We start from the raw sequence: 22304 nt of genomic DNA on the forward strand, positions 1-22304 counted from the left end.
GTCGTAGTGGTGCGATAGCTGCCATCTACAGAGCTTTTTTCCACCGCAGTCGGTTCTGTGCTAGCTCTGTAAGGCAGATGTGTCACCTGGGCAGCTTGCAACGACAGCAGTTTCCAGTGGGCAATCTCAGCATGCCCGCGACTTTGGGCTAGGGCAGAAGTTAGGGGCTCCCGCTTCCAGCCACAGGGGTGCTTGTGGCAAAAGATTTTGCTGCGGGCAGCGGCCCCAAACCTTCCCAGCAGGCCACAGCCCCCAGTGCAGTTTTAGGCTGCCCGTTTGATCCAGAGAAGCTACAGGCCAGCACAAGTCATGTGAATGTGGCAGAGTGGGGGACAGTCTCCCTTCCCCAAGACTTGTTTCCTTTGAGCCAGGACTGGGGCTTTGGACTGTGTTCAGCTCACAGCCAAGGTGTCGGGTCAGGGTTAAGGACGGGGCTAGGGTTAGGCTTGGGAGCAAAACAGAGCCAAGGGCTCCCACTGGAGTGGGGCTGCAGAGGAGCTGCCAGAGGGAGGGGGAGGCTGCCAAAAGCCTGTGCAAAAAGTGTGGTGGAGAGCACGGGCACCGGACACTGCCTGCGCAGCTGGAGAGAGCTCGAGTGCCTATAGTGACTGTTTTGAGGGTTGTTGCAGGGCTAACCTGAAAGCATTTTTCTCCCCTTCTTTCTCCATCGCTCTCCCTTTCTCCTCCTTTTCTTGGCTAATTTAGGCTTTGTTTTCCCTTTTGCCCCAAGGCAGGTGTGGGAGATGCCTCTATTTCTGCCCCTGTGTCCTGCTAGGAAATGGGAGAAGGGAGCAGGGGAGGGCTAAGGGCTGCTGGGGCCCCCGGGGCCGGTGTGCGGTCCTTTGCATGACCTTTGTGTGGTGCACACACCTAGATACAACACGCAACACGAAGGCACTGCTTCGTAATGAGAATGACCACAAGGTGAAGTCTTTGAAAGAGCAGCTGATGCCATCCAAGGATGGAGGCTGGTTAACAGAGCTTGTGGCTCTGCCACAGTGTTGCCAGTTGTTCTGCAGGGCTGGCATCTCTCCAAATGCCACTGGGAGGCTGAGCCCATCATCCTATCCGTCCCTCTCCATCCATCCTTTGGATGGGTGGAGAGGAGAGCCGTCCATCACAGAACCCAACAGACTGGGACATGAGCCCAGTCCGAGTCCATTGGGTCGTCTTCTTCAGGAGCTGTTTGCCCACGCCTGGCTGCGGTGTCTGTGAGTGTCACAGTTTCGGTAGTGACAGGCTCTCCAAGTGCAGCAGGTGGCGCTGGCACGGACACTTCTGGGGCCTCCGAGCCTTCAGCTGCAGGGAAGGCTGAGCCAGGGCATGCTGAGCCCATGTTGAGGGTGGCCTCTTCCATGTTGCTCCCCTCAGTGCTTTCACTGGGGGAGAGGGCTTCAGTTTTGAGTGGGGCATCTTGTAGTTGACCCCCTTCTGTCTCATGGCTCTGGGGGAGCGCTTCTCTTGTTGTTCTGTCTGTGGATTTGGGCTCCAAGATGGGCCCAGAGCCTTCTGCAGGGATCTGCACGCAAGCCCCCTCGCTTCCGCTCTGCCCGGCCGCTGCAGCTGCCTCTGAGCCAGTAGTTTCTGGCGTGAGGGCAGAGGCTTGTCTCTCCTGCTGCGTGGGGAGCTCGGCAGCGGGGGCTTTGGTGCTTTTTACTGCGCGGAGCCCAGGCTCGCCTCGGTCTGCCTGGGGAAACGCCTCGCCAGGAACTCCTTTAGTCCCAGCTTGGCCCGGTGACTCCGAGGCAGGAGCGGCCTCTTCTCCCTCCGGCGTGCCAGGCACCGCGACGACAGCTGTTTCTGTGCGCTCTGGTCCCTCAGAGGGGGTGTCACCCTCACCTTCACGCTGCACAGGCACGTCAGGCGCAGGGCCTGCAGTGGGGCCCGCAGGCCCCAAGGCAGAGGCCTCCCCTTCATCCCTGCTTTGCCCCTGAGGAGAATGGCAAGAGAAACATGAGGAAGGCACACAGCTCAGGAAAGGAAGGGCAGCCAAAAAGAAGGGACAGCCAGCAGCACCTAAAGCAAAGACGAAGCCAGGAAGAGATGATGAGGGGAAGGTAGGGAAGAAGGTAGGAGTGCAACAGCCCCCCATTGCTCCTGCACAGTTGAAGCTGAGGTAGGGGGGCCATTTCTGACCTCCCTTTGCAGAGGAAGCGCAGCTGCAACTGCATCTCTGCCTGGGGAACGAGGATACCATCGGATACGTGCCCCGCGGTATCACGGAACATCCTCAGTCGCATTGCTCTGTGCAGGAGCCGGAACGGCAACTGTTTCCACTCCTCTGGCTTCAAGCACACCACCTCCCGCCCCCTTTTCTTCTGCGGGAACTGCAGCCACCTCACTCTGCGCACTCATGCCTCAGCAGCGGATGCTTCAAGACATTACTTGGCATTTGGACGTTATTTGGCCTTGTAGGCCCACCACGCTTCTTTGTGGTGTTGCCTTTTAGTGCTAGAAAGCCTCTCCAGCCTTGCCACGAGCATTCAGGTGGGCCTGCATTGCTCCTACCTTTTCCTCTTGGGGCTGCTTCTCCCATTCCTCCAGGCACTGTGGCTTGGCATAGTCTGCATAAGGAAGTTCCCCTTCTGCAAGCTCAGGTAGCTGCAGCTTGGCCAGCTCTTCCTCCTCTTCCACCCTGAGCTCCCGGAAGGCTTTCTCCACCACTTGGTCAAGCAACTCTTGCAGGAGGGGCTGGACCTCAGCATCAAAGTCAAACACCTGCAGCTGGGAGGCAGTGAAAGAGAGAAACCACTTGAGATCACCACCATTGAGGAGAAGGTCCTCAAGGTTTCTGCCTCCGTCTTGCCGGAACAACTGGCTGTGTCCACGGGACCCCTTGTGGCAGGGCTTGCGGACCAGACTTTGCCTCTTACCTCTCCTGGGCCAACTTGCGTGGCCACATCTCTTCCTGCTTTTGTTTTGGCAGAGAGCGGAGAGCATGGTCTGTCCAGAAGGGCACCTTCCTGTCCTGCCACGTGCACCAGTACCAGGCGCTCCAGAGGCTCTTCTGCCTGCAGCTCTGGAAAGCAAAAGCAGGAGGAATGCTGCAGGCTGGCTACTCTTTAGCTTGCAAGGGAAAGCCATGCCTTTGACAGCCACGATACAGGGTGGGCGAACTGGCAATGCGGAGCATATCTGCTTCCCCACCACCAACCTCCTTATGTGCCCTATGGTGAAAAGCCATTGTCCATGGTGAACAGCCACTGTGTGTGTTGGAAGCAGCGCAGGCGGCTCAGTGGGGCCACAGCAGAGGCAACGCTCAGAAAGCCAAGACCACGCCTCACCAGCGTGGGCTGCAGCCGCCTTCCAGCCGTGTAAGCCAGGTGATACCCTGAAATGACTGCCAAGGGGCATGGCAAAACCTCCTGCTGTTCCCATCGTGACCCCACTGCCCCCCAGCTGCACACCTTTCCTGCAACCCCACCCTCTCCGGTTTCCTATTCACAACTGGCTGGGATGCTATTCACAACTGGCTGGGATGTTTGAGAAGATTCTCTGCAGAGCAGCCTGAGAGAGCCAACAGCTCGGATGATACTGCGAAAGCAAAGAGTCAAAGGACGCGTCCTGATCTGTGTTCCAGAAGGAACACTGAAACCAGAAGCACAAGCCTCTGGAAACATGTCAGCCTCCGCAGCCACGCTTCTCAACGTTGAGTGTGACTAACTAGAGGGGGTCATTGGGGAGAGGCTGAGACAGCCTTCACTCGAGGGGCTGCTGCCAAGCACAACATGAACTACCTCGGGTAGGTGCCTCTGGATGGGGGAGTTTTGGTTTGGGCACCGCATTCAAGCCTCCTCAGCTTTCTACCTGTCTGCCCTTCAGCGTGCTCTCTGCCTTCTCCAGGCTCGGGCATTTGTGGCTGCATCGGCATCCGCATTTGCCTCTGTGCTCGCGCTCCAGCCGGTGCTCGTCCCACTGCTTCTCTCTGCCTTTGACTCTTCACGTAATAAGGCTGGGTAGGGTGGAGGGCAAGAACATCACAAGACTCGCTATGGAAGGTGGCCAAGGGGGGACAGGCTGCCCTCCCGTGCTCTCCCGTGCCACTGGGGAGTTCCTCCCACGCTGCCCCGTGCGGCTCCCCTGCTGCTGCCTGCCGGCCAGCTCCCTTGCACTGTACCCTGCAGGGCCCTGAGCACCCCCCGGGCAGCTGCCTCCACTGTGCTCCAGTACCTCCCACCAACCCCCCCGCAAGGGCCCGGGCAGACAGAGCCGCTGCTTGCTTCCTCCAAATTCAAAGACCCTACGGTCTTGGCAGTCAAAGAGACGGCCGACCAGGCAGAGAAAGCAAAGAGCCAACGTGAGCAGCTCGTCCCCAGGGGCTCTTTTCCAAAGCCAAGTCGCTGTCCAGGTGGAGCAGAAACTCCAGGGACACTTACAGGACCGCAGCAGCCGACCACCTTCACAAGGACCCGGAGGGACATCAGTCGGGTGACCTGGGCTCCTGGGCTTTGCCTGGGCACAGGGCAGGCACCAAGGAAGAGCTCTGTCACACCCAGCCCTCTCTGCTCTCCCCCTGCAAAGCCAGCCCAGCCCTTCCACGCCACCCTGACACAGGAGACCTTCCCTCAGGGCTTGCTGGCAGCCCCGCTCTGCAAGGGCCCGGGTCCTGCTGGCTATGGGCCTCTCCCATACGGAAAGAGAAAGCAGCAGCTCGGGGTCCCAATCCATGCAAGCAAGGAGCTATGCTGACAGCTCCACGGCCTTGGTGTTCACTTGCAATCACAAGGCTAAGCAACTCCCACCGCTCTGCCCAGCAGCTGCCCGCACAGGAGATGTCCCTTTCCCCCACCTCCACTGCCGCACTGCTGCGGGCAGCTGCCCCCCGGCAGCTCTGCACCGCCTGCAGCCTTGCCTCCGCAGCTTGAATTCCCCTGGTGGGGCTTACCTGAGGATCGTGCTGATCCACAGCTCCTTCAGCTCCTGCGAACTGCAGAGAGAAGCAGAAAGAGGCCTCACACCTGGCTGCTACTCGTCCTTTGCACCGACACGGGGCCCCAAGCACAGCCCGCCCTCGTGTGGCGAGAGTCCCAGGGACAGGGCCGAGCCCCGGGAGGCAGCACAGGGACTCGCCCCCAGTGCTGGCTTCCTCTCTGCTGGTAGAGGAGCTCCTTCTCTTTCTTTCCTCTTCCCTTCTCTCCTGCCCTCACTTCAGGGAAGCAAAAGCCCTTGTAAGCAGTTAGGCACGGAAAAGAGGAGACAGCTGCCGGGGTGAGTCCTCTGGCAGGGGGCTGCAGCGCAAGGTGTTTACAAGGGAAAATCTCTTCCAGGAACAGCTCCTGCAATGGAGCTAGGGGGCACGGCAGAGGCTGGGGGTTTACTCGGGACTTCCTGCAAGAGCCTGGCCCTCTGTGGGAGCTCTGCCCCTCTTGCAAAGGGGGTTGGTTGCTTCCCTCCCTTCCCAGGAGGGCACACGGCTTTGCCTTCCCCAGCCGCCCTCTTCTCACCTTCCGACGCTCATGGCACCCTGGTCTGAAGGCAAAGCGGGGCCTCTGCTTTCACCCGCCCCCTCTCCCCCCCACCCCCCCCACAGCCTGACCTGGGCCCCAGCAAGCCTGCAGAGGCCTGAAGGCGAGCCCAGTGCCCTGCACCTGCCACGGCCCTGCCACCTGTCCCCAACACTCACCTGAAAGTGACCACGCGCAGGTTGGTGGGCCAGGCGAGGATGAGCGTATTGCTGCATTTCAGGCCGAATACCTCCTCCTCTCCTTTGCGCCCTCCGCCTGCCACCTCGTCCTTGCTGCACAGCACCCACAGCTCGCTGAGAGGCACCCGGTGCTTCAGCAGGAAGGTGGAGCCACATCTGCCAGGAGGAAAGGCAGGGGCCGCCTTGGAGGTTGCCGTTGTGGGGACAGCCCCAGCAGTCCCCCAGGGCAGAGCCATTCCTTGGGGCGGCCGCCCTGAGCCTTGTGTGGGGCGAAGGAGCCTCAGTCACAGCGCACACACGCACACAGGGCGCTTCCAAAAAGTCGCTGCTGGGAAGTGATGCCAGCAGATGTTTCGTCGGGGGCTCCTGATCAGGAGGACAAAAGCAGGAGCCGGTCCTTTTCCTCTTCCTTTTCCTCCGCAAATTAAAGGCAGGCTGTGTGCACAGCCACAACTTAGGGACGCCCGTGCAAGGCGCTGCAGGTCATTGGACCCACTAGTTGTCGCCGGGAGCAAAGGCTTCCCCACACGTGGGATACACAGTGAGGACAGGAGGAAGGGCTCCTTGAGGACAACTTGCACGGGGCTTATGGATACTAGAAGCTTTCCGCAGCACTAGTTGGCAGTATTGATGTTGGCTGCAGAGAGCTGCTGTTCAGTGAGAAGCAAACGCAAAGACGTGGGCTAAAATCCCTTGCGCTGCCCAGCTGAGGGCACCTCCGCTGGCATTCAGCTTTACAGGAAAGCATGTGCCACTTTGCCTTTGCGTGCCTGCCGGAGTGAAAATGAGGCGGGCCGTGTCCGCTGTAAGCCAGCTGCTGCGCAGGCAGCCCCAAGGAGGCCCTTGAGCTGCTCCCGCGGGAGCAGCTCCGGGCAGGAGCAGGGCCCTGGGGCTGCTGGCAGAGGCGGTGGCGAGGAGGAAGGAGAGCTGTGGTTGCTATTCTTACTTGAAGCTGGCAATGGCGATGGCATCGGGGAAGAGCAGGAGGTGCCGGTCCTTCGTCCGGTGGTGGCGCGTCACCTTCACACGGCTGCTGAGGAGGAGCTCGGAGCTCCTGCTCGACACGAAGGCGCTCAGTGGCTGTGAGGGCCAGGAGACTCCCCTGCCAAAGAGGCCGAGGCGCGGGCAAAGAGCCTTGCGGCCAAGGGCCCTGGGCCATCCCTGCGTGCCGGGAGCAGGGATGGCATCGTCCCTTCCACTGCAGCAGTTTGCCTGTCCCATGGTGCCGCAGCCGGGCACGTGAAACAGTGTCCCTGTGCCAGGCAGTGCCACGAGGCTGGGAGCCCGCGTCTCCCCACGCTGCCCTGCACTGGCACAGAGCCGCACTGGTGGCTGTGGCCGAGGTCACTGTGGGTGCCACCGTGGCACATTGTGATGCGCCGGCTGGGCCATGGGACTGCTCCGTGGGGGGGGGCGGGGGGGGGGGGTCATGGGCCACGATCTCCACCAGAAAGGGCAGCCTGTGAGGAGAAGCTCCCCAACATTTCTGCCTCAGTTATGCGTAAGGAACTTGTTTGCATCCGTGGGACGCTGGGGTTTGTGGCCTAGACTTTGCCTCATACCTATCCTCGTCCTCTTTCTGTGGCCACATCTCTTCCTGGTTCTGCTGGGGTGCAGTGCGCACAGCGAGGTCCATCCACAAATGCACCTCACACTCCATGGGCCACCCTACTGCATGGTCGAGTGGCTCTCTTGAATGCAGCTCTGGAAAGCAGAAGCAGCAGGAGGCCTACAAATTTGATTCTATTTAGTTTAACACGTGACTATTCCCGATGAACGCGCAGGGGCAATTCTAGCCAAAGCGCGTATACCAAGATGACTTCTAGTGGGTTAAAAACCCCAAACCCCCAGCAGAAAATGTACACCAGGTTTCTCGGTAGGCCCTCTGATGCCATGTTCTCTCTAATGTCTGCTGCCTTTCTTGGAAGGGAGTCCTCCAAAGGTGTTTCAGCCAGCCAGTTTCACAAGTCAGAGTCAGGACCATTTCAGCCCACCTTGCAGAATCAACAGTTCCTGATAGAGTCAACCTGGACAAGGAAGTACGAAAAAAAGGGACCCTGAGCATATGTGCACAACCCAGCTATGCTGGAAACACCATGTTTTTCTTCCTCCTCTTGGTCTCCTCCTGTGCAGACAGTTGGCTGTGCACACAAAATCCAGGCTGTGGCAGGCACCAGCTTATCAGCACGAGTCAGTGGCAGGGGAAGAGACCAAAACTTCCAGCTGCTTTCCCATGTTAGAAGGCAGCCCACTCTGAAATGATTTTCAGGGCAGCACGGCAAAACCTTACACTGACCTCGTGATTACCTCCCATGGCCAAACTTCACGGTTTTCTCTGCAGTTACGTGAGGGTTATCTTGCTATGCCAAATCCGGGGGGGGGGGTGGTTCAGAACTGTTTAACAGTAGTCTTATTCTTCTATAGGACTGCATTCTTATGCCACATTAAGAAACAGCAGCAACAACTCAACTGGAGGTGTACATGAAACATCTCTGAGGAGTGTGGGAAAGGAAAGAGTAAAGGAGGATGTCCTGATTCGTGTTCAAGAAGGTACACTGGCAACTGGAACAAGGAGCTCTGGAAAATGCCACTCAAATTAGCCAAGCTTAGCAATCACTGAGGAAAACCACTCAAGACCCTTTTAAACAGAAATAAGGGGAGATTCCCCTCCCGTTGTGGGGAAACAGCTCCACAACGCCACAGTGCCTTTTCCGCAAAGGAGCTTTCTGGAACACAGCCCAGTTTGAAGTCCTTAGACCATCACGTTATTTGTCAAGAGACGGTCTCGGGAAAGAAGACACCACCAAAACATTTCCTACAGGGTTAGGAGGAAACCCTGACACCACGCAAGCAGCTTTTGGCTGTGTTTGGCCCCATGACCTGCACAGCTCTGCCTCTGTAGCTGGGCGAGCCCCAGGTGACCCAGGAAGTGAAGTCCCCAGGACCCACGAGCCTCCCTGATGGCACCTGTGAACAAATGCAGTAGCAGGTGATGCAGTGGTAACTGCTGCTCCCTATCGCAGCACCAGGGAACAGGGGGGAGGGAACCAGGTACTTGAGGAGACAACAACGAGCCGGTGACGAGGTGGAACATCTTAGGCCCGCTCCAGCGCCAGCAGCCCAAGTCACCCACCGGCCACCGCCTGCCTGCCCTGCCGCTTACTCCTCCGGGAAGCCGCAGCATCATCCATCCCCGCGGCAAGCGCAGCCCAGGCCCGACCTGCAGGGCCCGAGCACCGCCGGGCCCCGGCTGCTGCCTGCCACACGCGGGGGCGCGCAGCCCCCAGGCTGCTGCCCGCGGCGCCCCGAGCCGGCCCCGGCGGGCCCCGCGCTGCCGCCCCGCAGTGACTCCGGGCAGCCGGCTAGGGCAGCCCGGGGCCCGCCTGCTGCCGGGCCGGGCCGGGCCGGGCCGGGCCGGGCCGCTCCCCTCCCCGGGAGGCCCCGGGCCGAGGCGCCCCCGAGCGGGCAGAGCCGGGCCCCGCGGGGCAGTGCGCGCTGCGGCTGCGGCCGGGCGCGACGGGAGAGCGCGGGGGGGGAGGGGGGGCGGGGCCGGGTCGGCCCGACCGGCACCGGCACCGGCACCGGCACCGGCACCGGCACCGGCGGCCGCCGCCGCCTCCAGGCCGCGGGGCTCGGCTGCTGCCGCTGGCTCCCGCGAGGCGCCGCCGCAACCGCCGCCGGGGGAGGCGCGAGCGGCCGCGGCGGACGGGGCGGGGGCCGTTGTAACGGTCGCCGGGGCGGGGCGGGGCGGGGTCAGCCCTGCTGCCGGCAGCGGCCGTTGGTCCTTGCCGGGCGGCGGCGGTTTCTCCTGTCAGCCAGGGTCGGGGCGGGCGGCGGCGGCTCTGCTGGTGTCGGCGCCCTCCGCGCAGGGCGGTGCGGGGCGCGGCGGTGTTGGACGGGCGCCGGGTGCCTCCTGGTCCCTCCCCGAGCGCCGCCGGGAGGCGAGATCCGCGCAGCTCGGGGCCCTCGGGCCGCCTGGGGTGACGATGAAACGGTGCCAAAGCCGCTCGAGCGCTTTTGGCGAGGAGCGTCGGTCTGCTGCGGACGCCCTGCGTCCCTCTCAGCGGTGGGGCCGAGCTGGAAAGGAGAGGCTGCAGCCTGGCTTTCAGGCAGCTCCGGGGAGAGCCGGCGGCCGGGCGGGCGAGAGAGATGAGACCATGTCTCCGGATGCTGTGAAGACTTTTCACTAAGAGAAACCAGGAGAAGCGTACGGGGCACTGATGTAGTCATAGCTCTCTGTTTTTTGTTGTCTTGCTCTTCCTCTGTGGGTAGTGATGAAAAGTCTCGATTGCTTTTGCGAGAGTGAGTGTATGAAATAGCCATGCCGCTGGATTCTGAAAACTTTGGTTTGGAGGGGCATGATTTTTGAGGGACGCGCTGCAAGGCCAAGGTATTTAGATAAGGCTTTGGGCGTTTCCCCCGAGCACGGAGGGAGCATCAGCGTGACTGCGGCTGCCTAGGCAGCAGGTTGGTTTGAGCTACCCGTTCTCAAAGGCGCTCATCGCCACAGAGCGAGCAGTGGGCTGCAGGAGTACCTGCCAAGAACGCTTGCCATAGTGTAATAACAGGCCTGAGGTCCTGCCAGCCTCGTGTGCACCCAGAAGCTGCAGCATTGCTCCCTGAGGGGGGTGCTGAGGAGAAGCATGAAGTGAGTTTCCTGTGGCCGTGCCAGGAATCCGTGGCAGAAGAAGGGGAACTGAAGCTCAGATGGAAAAGGCAAATGCAACGCTTTCCAAAGCCTGAAGCACTTAGTTTGTCTTCACTGTGGTTTTCACTTCGAGTCCCACCTCGGTCAATGGAGTGTCTGAAGTGGGCCCATGCAGATTAGCAGTGTATTCTCACAGCTGAAAGTCAGAAGAATCTCGCTTCAAGACCACTGCCAAGGGCCACAGGGGTTTGCTCTCCAAATCTCCCTTTCCTCCTTTGTTTAGGCCCTCCTGCAACTGCTTGTGTGCTTTCTCGGGGGCAGCTTTTCCGAATATCCCGTCAGTGGCAGCTCCTTCCCTAAGCGTATAGCCGGGAGAGCCTGCAGGAGAAAGGAGACGGGTGGGAGAAGAGTGCCTTGGGTGAAGAAAGGCCATTTAGCAGGAGAGCATTTATTTGGAAACAGAAGCAAGTTTGTGACTGTGAGATGCCCTGTGTTTTATTTGGGTTCGGCTCTAGTTCTCGATGCAGGTGGATTAGGTCGGTAGTAACCAGATTTGTCCCCAGCGCACCGTTTTTGTACTGGTGAACTCACAGATACAGTGGAGGGCAAACAGCCAAATCCCCCATCTCCTGAGAGCCACAGGCCAAGTGCTGGAGATGTTGCCTTGCCCGAGGAGCCGGCAGCAGGACAACTGCGCAGCCAGGCTGGCTGGGGCCGGGTCTCGTCTTGGGCGCAAAGAGCGGCCGGAGGCTGCCCAAAGAGAGGGAGGGCTCTTGAGGCCAGAGTTTGGCTGCCCTGGGCAGTCCCTGGCGGCAGAGGTTCGTCTCAGAGCAAGTGATTGCCAGGATAGGACCTTGCTTGTTTTCTTAGTGCCATCTGCTGCAAGCAAAGTGAAAGGAAAAGTCAGGTGAAAAAAAGAGGAGAGAACTGTGCTGCCTGTGGTCCGTGTGGTGCCTGTGGTCGTAGTGGTGCGATAGCTGACATCTACAGAGCTTTTTTCCACCGCAGTCAGTTCTGTGCTAGCTCTGTAAGGCAGATGTGTCACCTGGGCAGCTTGCAACGACAGCAGTTTCCAGTGGGCAATCTCAGCATGCCCGCGACTTTGGGCTAGGGCAGAAGTTAGGGGCTCCCGCTTCCAGCCACAGGGGTGCTTGTGGCAAAAGATTTTGCTGCGGGCAGCGGCCCCAAACCTTCCCAGCAGGCCACAGCCCCCAGTGCAGTTTTAGGCTGCCCGTTTGATCCAGAGAAGCTACAGGCCAGCACAAGTCATGTGAATGTGGCAGAGTGGGGGACAGTCTCCCTTCCCCAAGACTTGTTTCCTTTGAGCCAGGACTGGGGCTTTGGACTGTGTTCAGCTCACAGCCAAGGTGTCGGGTCAGGGTTAAGGACGGGGCTAGGGTTAGGCTTGGGAGCAAAACAGAGCCAAGGGCTCCCACTGGAGTGGGGCTGCAGAGGAGCTGCCAGAGGGAGGGGGAGGCTGCCAAAAGCCTGTGCAAAAAGTGTGGTGGAGAGCACGGGCACCGGACACTGCCTGCGCAGCTGGAGAGAGCTCGAGTGCCTATAGTGACTATTTTGAGGGTTGTTGCAGGGCTAACCTGAAAGCATTTTTCTCCCCTTCTTTCTCCATCGCTCTCCCTTTCTCCTCCTTTTCTTGGCTAATTTAGGCTTTGTTTTCCCTTTTGCCCCAAGGCAGGTGTGGGAGATGCCTCTATTTCTGCCCCTGTGTCCTGCTAGGAAATGGGAGAAGGGAGCAGGGGAGGGCTAAGGGCTGCTGGGGCCCCCGGGGCCGGTGTGCGGTCCTTTGCATGACCTTTGTGTGGTGCACACACCTAGATACAACACGCAACACGAAGGCACTGCTTCGTAATGAGAATGACCACAAGGTGAAGTCTTTGAAAGAGCAGCTGATGCCATCCAAGGATGGAGGCTGGTTAACAGAGCTTGTGGCTCTGCCACAGTGTTGCCAGTTGTTCTGCAGGGCTGGCATCTCTCCAAATGCCACTGGGAGGCTGAGCCCATCATCCTATCCGTCCCTCTCCATCCATCCTTTGGATGGGTGGAGAGGAGAGCCGTCCATCACAGAACCCAACAGACTGGGACATGAGCCCAGTCCGAGTCCATTGGGTCGTCTTCTTCAGGAGCTGTTTGCCCACGCCTGGCTGCGGTGTCTGTGAGTGTCACAGTTTCGGTAGTGACAGGCTCTCCAAGTGCAGCAGGTGGCGCTGGCACGGACACTTCTGGGGCCTCCGAGCCTTCAGCTGCAGGGAAGGCTGAGCCAGGGCATGCTGAGCCCATGTTGAGGGTGGCCTCTTCCATGTTGCTCCCCTCAGTGCTTTCACTGGGGGAGAGGGCTTCAGTTTTGAGTGGGGCATCTTGTAGTTGACCCCCTTCTGTCTCATGGCTCTGGGGGAGCGCTTCTCTTGTTGTTCTGTCTGTGGATTTGGGCTCCAAGATGGGCCCAGAGCCTTCTGCAGGGATCTGCACGCAAGCCCCCTCGCTTCCGCTCTGCCCGGCCGCTGCAGCTGCCTCTGAGCCAGTAGTTTCTGGCGTGAGGGCAGAGGCTTGTCTCTCCTGCTGCGTGGGGAGCTCGGCAGCGGGGGCTTTGGTGCTTTTTACTGCGCGGAGCCCAGGCTCGCCTCGGTCTGCCTGGGGAAACGCCTCGCCAGGAACTCCTTTAGTCCCAGCTTGGCCCGGTGACTCCGAGGCAGGAGCGGCCTCTTCTCCCTCCGGCGTGCCAGGCACCGCGACGACAGCTGTTTCTGTGCGCTCTGGTCCCTCAGAGGGGGTGTCACCCTCACCTTCACGCTGCACAGGCACGTCAGGCGCAGGGCCTGCAGTGGGGCCCGCAGGCCCCAAGGCAGAGGCCTCCCCTTCATCCCTGCTTTGCCCCTGAGGAGAATGGCAAGAGAAACATGAGGAAGGCACACAGCTCAGGAAAGGAAGGGCAGCCAAAAAGAAGGGACAGCCAGCAGCACCTAAAGCAAAGACGAAGCCAGGAAGAGATGATGAGGGGAAGGTAGGGAAGAAGGTAGGAGTGCAACAGCCCCCCATTGCTCCTGCACAGTTGAAGCTGAGGTAGGGGGGCCATTTCTGACCTCCCTTTGCAGAGGAAGCGCAGCTGCAACTGCATCTCTGCCTGGGGAACGAGGATACCATCGGATACGTGCCCCGCGGTATCACGGAACATCCTCAGTCGCATTGCTCTGTGCAGGAGCCGGAACGGCAACTGTTTCCACTCCTCTGGCTTCAAGCACACCACCTCCCGCCCCCTTTTCTTCTGCGGGAACTGCAGCCACCTCACTCTGCGCACTCATGCCTCAGCAGCGGATGCTTCAAGACATTACTTGGCATTTGGACGTTATTTGGCCTTGTAGGCCCACCACGCTTCTTTGTGGTGTTGCCTTTTAGTGCTAGAAAGCCTCTCCAGCCTTGCCACGAGCATTCAGGTGGGCCTGCATTGCTCCTACCTTTTCCTCTTGGGGCTGCTTCTCCCATTCCTCCAGGCACTGTGGCTTGGCATAGTCTGCATAAGGAAGTTCCCCTTCTGCAAGCTCAGGTAGCTGCAGCTTGGCCAGCTCTTCCTCCTCTTCCACCCTGAGCTCCCGGAAGGCTTTCTCCACCACTTGGTCAAGCAACTCTTGCAGGAGGGGCTGGACCTCAGCATCAAAGTCAAACACCTGCAGCTGGGAGGCAGTGAAAGAGAGAAACCACTTGAGATCACCACCATTGAGGAGAAGGTCCTCAAGGTTTCTGCCTCCGTCTTGCCGGAACAACTGGCTGTGTCCACGGGACCCCTTGTGGCAGGGCTTGCGGACCAGACTTTGCCTCTTACCTCTCCTGGGCCAACTTGCGTGGCCACATCTCTTCCTGCTTTTGTTTTGGCAGAGAGCGGAGAGCATGGTCTGTCCAGAAGGGCACCTTCCTGTCCTGCCACGTGCACCAGTACCAGGCGCTCCAGAGGCTCTTCTGCCTGCAGCTCTGGAAAGCAAAAGCAGGAGGAATGCTGCAGGCTGGCTACTCTTTAGCTTGCAAGGGAAAGCCATGCCTTTGACAGCCACGATACAGGGTGGGCGAACTGGCAATGCGGAGCATATCTGCTTCCCCACCACCAACCTCCTTATGTGCCCTATGGTGAAAAGCCATTGTCCATGGTGAACAGCCACTGTGTGTGTTGGAAGCAGCGCAGGCGGCTCAGTGGGGCCACAGCAGAGGCAACGCTCAGAAAGCCAAGACCACGCCTCACCAGCGTGGGCTGCAGCCGCCTTCCAGCCGTGTAAGCCAGGTGATACCCTGAAATGACTGCCAAGGGGCATGGCAAAACCTCCTGCTGTTCCCATCGTGACCCCACTGCCCCCCAGCTGCACACCTTTCCTGCAACCCCACCCTCTCCGGTTTCCTATTCACAACTGGCTGGGATGCTATTCACAACTGGCTGGGATGTTTGAGAAGATTCTCTGCAGAGCAGCCTGAGAGAGCCAACAGCTCGGATGATACTGCGAAAGCAAAGAGTCAAAGGACGCGTCCTGATCTGTGTTCCAGAAGGAACACTGAAACCAGAAGCACAAGCCTCTGGAAACATGTCAGCCTCCGCAGCCACGCTTCTCAACGTTGAGTGTGACTAACTAGAGGGGGTCATTGGGGAGAGGCTGAGACAGCCTTCACTCGAGGGGCTGCTGCCAAGCACAACATGAACTACCTCGGGTAGGTGCCTCTGGATGGGGGAGTTTTGGTTTGGGCACCGCATTCAAGCCTCCTCAGCTTTCTACCTGTCTGCCCTTCAGCGTGCTCTCTGCCTTCTCCAGGCTCGGGCATTTGTGGCTGCATCGGCATCCGCATTTGCCTCTGTGCTCGCGCTCCAGCCGGTGCTCGTCCCACTGCTTCTCTCTGCCTTTGACTCTTCACGTAATAAGGCTGGGTAGGGTGGAGGGCAAGAACATCACAAGACTCGCTATGGAAGGTGGCCAAGGGGGGACAGGCTGCCCTCCCGTGCTCTCCCGTGCCACTGGGGAGTTCCTCCCACGCTGCCCCGTGCGGCTCCCCTGCTGCTGCCTGCCGGCCAGCTCCCTTGCACTGTACCCTGCAGGGCCCTGAGCACCCCCCGGGCAGCTGCCTCCACTGTGCTCCAGTACCTCCCACCAACCCCCCCGCAAGGGCCCGGGCAGACAGAGCCGCTGCTTGCTTCCTCCAAATTCAAAGACCCTACGGTCTTGGCAGTCAAAGAGACGGCCGACCAGGCAGAGAAAGCAAAGAGCCAACGTGAGCAGCTCGTCCCCAGGGGCTCTTTTCCAAAGCCAAGTCGCTGTCCAGGTGGAGCAGAAACTCCAGGGACACTTACAGGACCGCAGCAGCCGACCACCTTCACAAGGACCCGGAGGGACATCAGTCGGGTGACCTGGGCTCCTGGGCTTTGCCTGGGCACAGGGCAGGCACCAAGGAAGAGCTCTGTCACACCCAGCCCTCTCTGCTCTCCCCCTGCAAAGCCAGCCCAGCCCTTCCACGCCACCCTGACACAGGAGACCTTCCCTCAGGGCTTGCTGGCAGCCCCGCTCTGCAAGGGCCCGGGTCCTGCTGGCTATGGGCCTCTCCCATACGGAAAGAGAAAGCAGCAGCTCGGGGTCCCAATCCATGCAAGCAAGGAGCTATGCTGACAGCTCCACGGCCTTGGTGTTCACTTGCAATCACAAGGCTAAGCAACTCCCACCGCTCTGCCCAGCAGCTGCCCGCACAGGAGATGTCCCTTTCCCCCACCTCCACTGCCGCACTGCTGCGGGCAGCTGCCCCCCGGCAGCTCTGCACCGCCTGCAGCCTTGCCTCCGCAGCTTGAATTCCCCTGGTGGGGCTTACCTGAGGATCGTGCTGATCCACAGCTCCTTCAGCTCCTGCGAACTGCAGAGAGAAGCAGAAAGAGGCCTCACACCTGGCTGCTACTCGTCCTTTGCACCGACACGGGGCCCCAAGCACAGCCCGCCCTCGTGTGGCGAGAGTCCCAGGGACAGGGCCGAGCCCCGGGAGGCAGCACAGGGACTCGCCCCCAGTGCTGGCTTCCTCTCTGCTGGTAGAGGAGCTCCTTCTCTTTCTTTCCTCTTCCCTTCTCTCCTGCCCTCACTTCAGGGAAGCAAAAGCCCTTGTAAGCAGTTAGGCACGGAAAAGAGGAGACAGCTGCCGGGGTGAGTCCTCTGGCAGGGGGCTGCAGCGCAAGGTGTTTACAAGGGAAAATCTCTTCCAGGAACAGCTCCTGCAATGGAGCTAGGGGGCACGGCAGAGGCTGGGGGTTTACTCGGGACTTCCTGCAAGAGCCTGGCCCTCTGTGGGAGCTCTGCCCCTCTTGCAAAGGGGGTTGGTTGCTTCCCTCCCTTCCCAGGAGGGCACACGGCTTTGCCTTCCCCAGCCGCCCTCTTCTCACCTTCCGACGCTCATGGCACCCTGGTCTGAAGGCAAAGCGGGGCCTCTGCTTTCACCCGCCCCCTCTCCCCCCCACCCCCCCCACAGCCTGACCTGGGCCCCAGCAAGCCTGCAGAGGCCTGAAGGCGAGCCCAGTGCCCTGCACCTGCCACGGCCCTGCCACCTGTCCCCAACACTCACCTGAAAGTGACCACGCGCAGGTTGGTGGGCCAGGCGAGGATGAGCGTATTGCTGCATTTCAGGCCGAATACCTCCTCCTCTCCTTTGCGCCCTCCGCCTGCCACCTCGTCCTTGCTGCACAGCACCCACAGCTCGCTGAGAGGCACCCGGTGCTTCAGCAGGAAGGTGGAGCCACATCTGCCAGGAGGAAAGGCAGGGGCCGCCTTGGAGGTTGCCGTTGTGGGGACAGCCCCAGCAGTCCCCCAGGGCAGAGCCATTCCTTGGGGCGGCCGCCCTGAGCCTTGTGTGGGGCGAAGGAGCCTCAGTCACAGCGCACACACGCACACAGGGCGCTTCCAAAAAGTCGCTGCTGGGAAGTGATGCCAGCAGATGTTTCGTCGGGGGCTCCTGATCAGGAGGACAAAAGCAGGAGCCGGTCCTTTTCCTCTTCCTTTTCCTCCGCAAATTAAAGGCAGGCTGTGTGCACAGCCACAACTTAGGGACGCCCGTGCAAGGCGCTGCAGGTCATTGGACCCACTAGTTGTCGCCGGGAGCAAAGGCTTCCCCACACGTGGGATACACAGTGAGGACAGGAGGAAGGGCTCCTTGAGGACAACTTGCACGGGGCTTATGGATACTAGAAGCTTTCCGCAGCACTAGTTGGCAGTATTGATGTTGGCTGCAGAGAGCTGCTGTTCAGTGAGAAGCAAACGCAAAGACGTGGGCTAAAATCCCTTGCGCTGCCCAGCTGAGGGCACCTCCGCTGGCATTCAGCTTTACAGGAAAGCATGTGCCACTTTGCCTTTGCGTGCCTGCCGGAGTGAAAATGAGGCGGGCCGTGTCCGCTGTAAGCCAGCTGCTGCGCAGGCAGCCCCAAGGAGGCCCTTGAGCTGCTCCCGCGGGAGCAGCTCCGGGCAGGAGCAGGGCCCTGGGGCTGCTGGCAGAGGCGGTGGCGAGGAGGAAGGAGAGCTGTGGTTGCTATTCTTACTTGAAGCTGGCAATGGCGATGGCATCGGGGAAGAGCAGGAGGTGCCGGTCCTTCGTCCGGTGGTGGCGCGTCACCTTCACACGGCTGCTGAGGAGGAGCTCGGAGCTCCTGCTCGACACGAAGGCGCTCAGTGGCTGTGAGGGCCAGGAGACTCCCCTGCCAAAGAGGCCGAGGCGCGGGCAAAGAGCCTTGCGGCCAAGGGCCCTGGGCCATCCCTGCGTGCCGGGAGCAGGGATGGCATCGTCCCTTCCACCGCAGCAGTTTGCCTGTCCCATGGTGCCGCAGCCGGGCACGTGAAACAGTGTCCCTGTGCCAGGCAGTGCCACGAGGCTGGGAGCCCGCGTCTCCCCACGCTGCCCTGCACTGGCACAGAGCCGCACTGGTGGCTGTGGCCGAGGTCACTGTGGGTGCCACCGTGGCACATTGTGATGCGCCGGCTGGGCCATGGGACTGCTCCGTGGGGGGGGGCGGGGGGGGGGTCATGGGCCACGATCTCCACCAGAAAGGGCAGCCTGTGAGGAGAAGCTCCCCAACATTTCTGCCTCAGTTATGCGTAAGGAACTTGTTTGCATCCGTGGGACGCTGGGGTTTGTGGCCTAGACTTTGCCTCATACCTATCCTCGTCCTCTTTCTGTGGCCACATCTCTTCCTGGTTCTGCTGGGGTGCAGTGCGCACAGCGAGGTCCATCCACAAATGCACCTCACACTCCATGGGCCACCCTACTGCATGGTCGAGTGGCTCTCTTGAATGCAGCTCTGGAAAGCAGAAGCAGCAGGAGGCCTACAAATTTGATTCTATTTAGTTTAACACGTGACTATTCCCGATGAACGCGCAGGGGCAATTCTAGCCAAAGCGCGTATACCAAGATGACTTCTAGTGGGTTAAAAACCCCAAACCCCCAGCAGAAAATGTACACCAGGTTTCTCGGTAGGCCCTCTGATGCCATGTTCTCTCTAATGTCTGCTGCCTTTCTTGGAAGGGAGTCCTCCAAAGGTGTTTCAGCCAGCCAGTTTCACAAGTCAGAGTCAGGACCATTTCAGCCCACCTTGCAGAATCAACAGTTCCTGATAGAGTCAACCTGGACAAGGAAGTACGAAAAAAAGGGACCCTGAGCATATGTGCACAACCCAGCTATGCTGGAAACACCATGTTTTTCTTCCTCCTCTTGGTCTCCTCCTGTGCAGACAGTTGGCTGTGCACACAAAATCCAGGCTGTGGCAGGCACCAGCTTATCAGCACGAGTCAGTGGCAGGGGAAGAGACCAAAACTTCCAGCTGCTTTCCCATGTTAGAAGGCAGCCCACTCTGAAATGATTTTCAGGGCAGCACGGCAAAACCTTACACTGACCTCGTGATTACCTCCCATGGCCAAACTTCACGGTTTTCTCTGCAGTTACGTGAGGGTTATCTTGCTATGCCAAATCCGGGGGGCGGGTGGTTCAGAACTGTTTAACAGTAGTCTTATTCTTCTATAGGACTGCATTCTTATGCCACATTAAGAAACAGCAGCAACAACTCAACTGGAGGTGTACATGAAACATCTCTGAGGAGTGTGGGAAAGGAAAGAGTAAAGGAGGATGTCCTGATTCGTGTTCAAGAAGGTACACTGGCAACTGGAACAAGGAGCTCTGGAAAATGCCACTCAAATTAGCCAAGCTTAGCAATCACTGAGGAAAACCACTCAAGACCCTTTTAAACAGAAATAAGGGGAGATTCCCCTCCCGTTGTGGGGAAACAGCTCCACAACGCCACAGTGCCTTTTCCGCAAAGGAGCTTTCTGGAACACAGCCCAGTTTGAAGTCCTTAGACCATCACGTTATTTGTCAAGAGACGGTCTCGGGAAAGAAGACACCACCAAAACATTTCCTACAGGGTTAGGAGGAAACCCTGACACCACGCAAGCAGCTTTTGGCTGTGTTTGGCCCCATGACCTGCACAGCTCTGCCTCTGTAGCTGGGCGAGCCCCAGGTGACCCAGGAAGTGAAGTCCCCAGGACCCACGAGCCTCCCTGATGGCACCTGTGAACAAATGCAGTAGCAGGTGATGCAGTGGTAACTGCTGCTCCCTATCGCAGCACCAGGGAACAGGGGGGAGGGAACCAGGTACTTGAGGAGACAACAACGAGCCGGTGACGAGGTGGAACATCTTAGGCCCGCTCCAGCGCCAGCAGCCCAAGTCACCCACCGGCCACCGCCTGCCTGCCCTGCCGCTTACTCCTCCGGGAAGCCGCAGCATCATCCATCCCCGCGGCAAGCGCAGCCCAGGCCCGACCTGCAGGGCCCGAGCACCGCCGGGCCCCGGCTGCTGCCTGCCACACGCGGGGGCGCGCAGCCCCCAGGCTGCTGCCCGCGGCGCCCCGAGCCGGCCCCGGCGGGCCCCGCGCTGCCGCCCCGCAGTGACTCCGGGCAGCCGGCTAGGGCAGCCCGGGGCCCGCCTGCTGCCGGGCCGGGCCGGGCCGGGCCGGGCCGGGCCGCTCCCCTCCCCGGGAGGCCCCGGGCCGAGGCGCCCCCGAGCGGGCAGAGCCGGGCCCCGCGGGGCAGTGCGCGCTGCGGCTGCGGCCGGGCGCGACGGGAGAGCGCGGGGGGGGAGGGGGGGCGGGGCCGGGTCGGCCCGACCGGCACCGGCACCGGCACCGGCACCGGCACCGGCACCGGCACCGGCACCGGCACCGGCACCGGCCGCCGCCTCCAGGCCGCGGGGCTCGGCTGCTGCCGCTGGCTCCCGCGAGGCGCCGCCGCAACCGCCGCCGGGGGAGGCGCGAGCGGCCGCGGCGGACGGGGCGGGGGCCGTTGTAACGGTCGCCGGGGCGGGGCGGGGCGGGGTCAGCCCTGCTGCCGGCAGCGGCCGTTGGTCCTTGCCGGGCGGCGGCGGTTTCTCCTGTCAGCCAGGGTCGGGGCGGGCGGCGGCGGCTCTGCTGGTGTCGGCGCCCTCCGCGCAGGGCGGTGCGGGGCGCGGCGGTGTTGGACGGGCGCCGGGTGCCTCCTGGTCCCTCCCCGAGCGCCGCCGGGAGGCGAGATCCGCGCAGCTCGGGGCCCTCGGGCCGCCTGGGGTGACGATGAAGCGGTGCCAAAGCCGCTCGAGCGCTTTTGGCGAGGAGCGTCGGTCTGCTGCGGACGCCCTGCGTCCCTCTCAGCGGTGGGGCCGAGCTGGAAAGGAGAGGCTGCAGCCTGGCTTTCAGGCAGCTCCGGGGAGAGCCGGCGGCCGGGCGGGCGAGAGAGATGAGACCATGTCTCCGGATGCTGTGAAGACTTTTCACTAAGAGAAACCAGGAGAAGCGTACGGGGCACTGATGTAGTCATAGCTCTCTGTTTTTTGTTGTCTTGCTCTTCCTCTGTGGGTAGTGATGAAAAGTCTCGATTGCTTTTGCGAGAGTGAGTGTATGAAATAGCCATGCCGCTGGATTCTGAAAACTTTGGTTTGGAGGGGCATGATTTTTGAGGGACGCGCTGCAAGGCCAAGGTATTTAGATAAGGCTTTGGGCGTTTCCCCCGAGCACGGAGGGAGCATCAGCGTGACTGCGGCTGCCTAGGCAGCAGGTTGGTTTGAGCTACCCGTTCTCAAAGGCGCTCATCGCCACAGAGCGAGCAGTGGGCTGCAGGAGTACCTGCCAAGAACGCTTGCCATAGTGTAATAACAGGCCTGAGGTCCTGCCAGCCTCGTGTGCACCCAGAAGCTGCAGCATTGCTCCCTGAGGGGGGTGCTGAGGAGAAGCATGAAGTGAGTTTCCTGTGGCCGTGCCAGGAATCCGTGGCAGAAGAAGGGGAACTGAAGCTCAGATGGAAAAGGCAAATGCAACGCTTTCCAAAGCCTGAAGCACTTAGTTTGTCTTCACTGTGGTTTTCACTTCGAGTCCCACCTCGGTCAATGGAGTGTCTGAAGTGGGCCCATGCAGATTAGCAGTGTATTCTCACAGCTGAAAGTCAGAAGAATCTCGCTTCAAGACCACTGCCAAGGGCCACAGGGGTTTGCTCTCCAAATCTCCCTTTCCTCCTTTGTTTAGGCCCTCCTGCAACTGCTTGTGTGCTTTCTCGGGGGCAGCTTTTCCGAATATCCCGTCAGTGGCAGCTCCTTCCCTAAGCGTATAGCCGGGAGAGCCTGCAGGAGAAAGGAGACGGGTGGGAGAAGAGTGCCTTGGGTGAAGAAAGGCCATTTAGCAGGAGAGCATTTATTTGGAAACAGAAGCAAGTTTGTGACTGTGAGATGCCCTGTGTTTTATTTGGGTTCGGCTCTAGTTCTCGATGCAGGTGGATTAGGTCGGTAGTAACCAGATTTGTCCCCAGCGCACCGTTTTTGTACTGGTGAACTCACAGATACAGTGGAGGGCAAACAGCCAAATCCCCCATCTCCTGAGAGCCACAGGCCAAGTGCTGGAGATGTTGCCTTGCCCGAGGAGCCGGCAGCAGGACAACTGCGCAGCCAGGCTGGCTGGGGCCGGGTCTCGTCTTGGGCGCAAAGAGCGGCCG

The 22304-nt window shown here is 60.3% G+C and overlaps 2 protein-coding genes across 2 annotated transcripts; both read right to left on the reverse strand.

Moving 5' to 3' along the window:
• Positions 1-87: 87 nt before the first annotated feature.
• Positions 88-8070, reverse strand: LOC138066773 (uncharacterized). The gene is made up of 10 exons (XM_068938732.1): positions 7508-8070; positions 7207-7373; positions 6591-6698; positions 5624-5800; positions 4886-4927; positions 4377-4452; positions 3808-3952; positions 2874-3019; positions 2509-2724; positions 88-1930 (listed from the first exon to the last, which is right to left on the reverse strand). Exons 2-10 carry the CDS (start codon positions 7302-7304, stop codon positions 1118-1120), a joined length of 1821 nt encoding a protein of 606 aa, XP_068794833.1. The 5' UTR covers positions 7305-7373; positions 7508-8070; the 3' UTR covers positions 88-1117.
• Positions 8071-9479: 1409 nt separating this feature from the next.
• On the reverse strand, positions 9480-19318 carry LOC138066774 (uncharacterized). The gene is made up of 10 exons (XM_068938733.1): positions 18757-19318; positions 18456-18622; positions 17842-17949; positions 16875-17051; positions 16137-16178; positions 15628-15703; positions 15059-15203; positions 14125-14270; positions 13760-13975; positions 9480-13181 (listed from the first exon to the last, which is right to left on the reverse strand). The coding sequence occupies exons 2-10, from the start codon at positions 18551-18553 to the stop codon at positions 12369-12371; spliced, it is 1821 nt and encodes a 606-aa protein (XP_068794834.1). The 5' UTR covers positions 18554-18622; positions 18757-19318; the 3' UTR covers positions 9480-12368.
• Between the last annotated feature and the right edge of the window lie 2986 nt (positions 19319-22304).

Source organism: Struthio camelus, chromosome 3, assembly GCF_040807025.1.
Source record: "Struthio camelus isolate bStrCam1 chromosome 3, bStrCam1.hap1, whole genome shotgun sequence".
NCBI classification, from domain to species: Eukaryota; Metazoa; Chordata; class Aves; order Struthioniformes; family Struthionidae; genus Struthio; species Struthio camelus.

Bases quoted from the DNA above. Each gene is read 5' to 3' on its own strand.
- LOC138066773 (XM_068938732.1), bottom strand. From the start codon at position 7,304: ATGGAGTGTGAGGTGCATTTGTGGATGGACCTCGCTGTGCGCACTGCA. The intron at 6,699-7,206 runs GTATGAGGCAAA...CGTGTCGAGCAG, and splicing joins CAGAAAGAGGACGAGGATAG to GAGCTCCGAGCTCCTCCTCA. The intron at 4,928-5,623 runs GTGAGTGTTGGG...TTCTCTCTGCAG, and splicing joins CTGCGCGTGGTCACTTTCAG to TTCGCAGGAGCTGAAGGAGC.
- LOC138066774 (XM_068938733.1), bottom strand. From the start codon at position 18,553: ATGGAGTGTGAGGTGCATTTGTGGATGGACCTCGCTGTGCGCACTGCA. The intron at 17,052-17,841 runs GTAAGAATAGCA...TCCTCCTGGCAG, and splicing joins ATCGCCATTGCCAGCTTCAA to ATGTGGCTCCACCTTCCTGC. The intron at 15,704-16,136 runs GTAAGCCCCACC...CCCTGTGCCCAG, and splicing joins TGGATCAGCACGATCCTCAG to GCAAAGCCCAGGAGCCCAGG.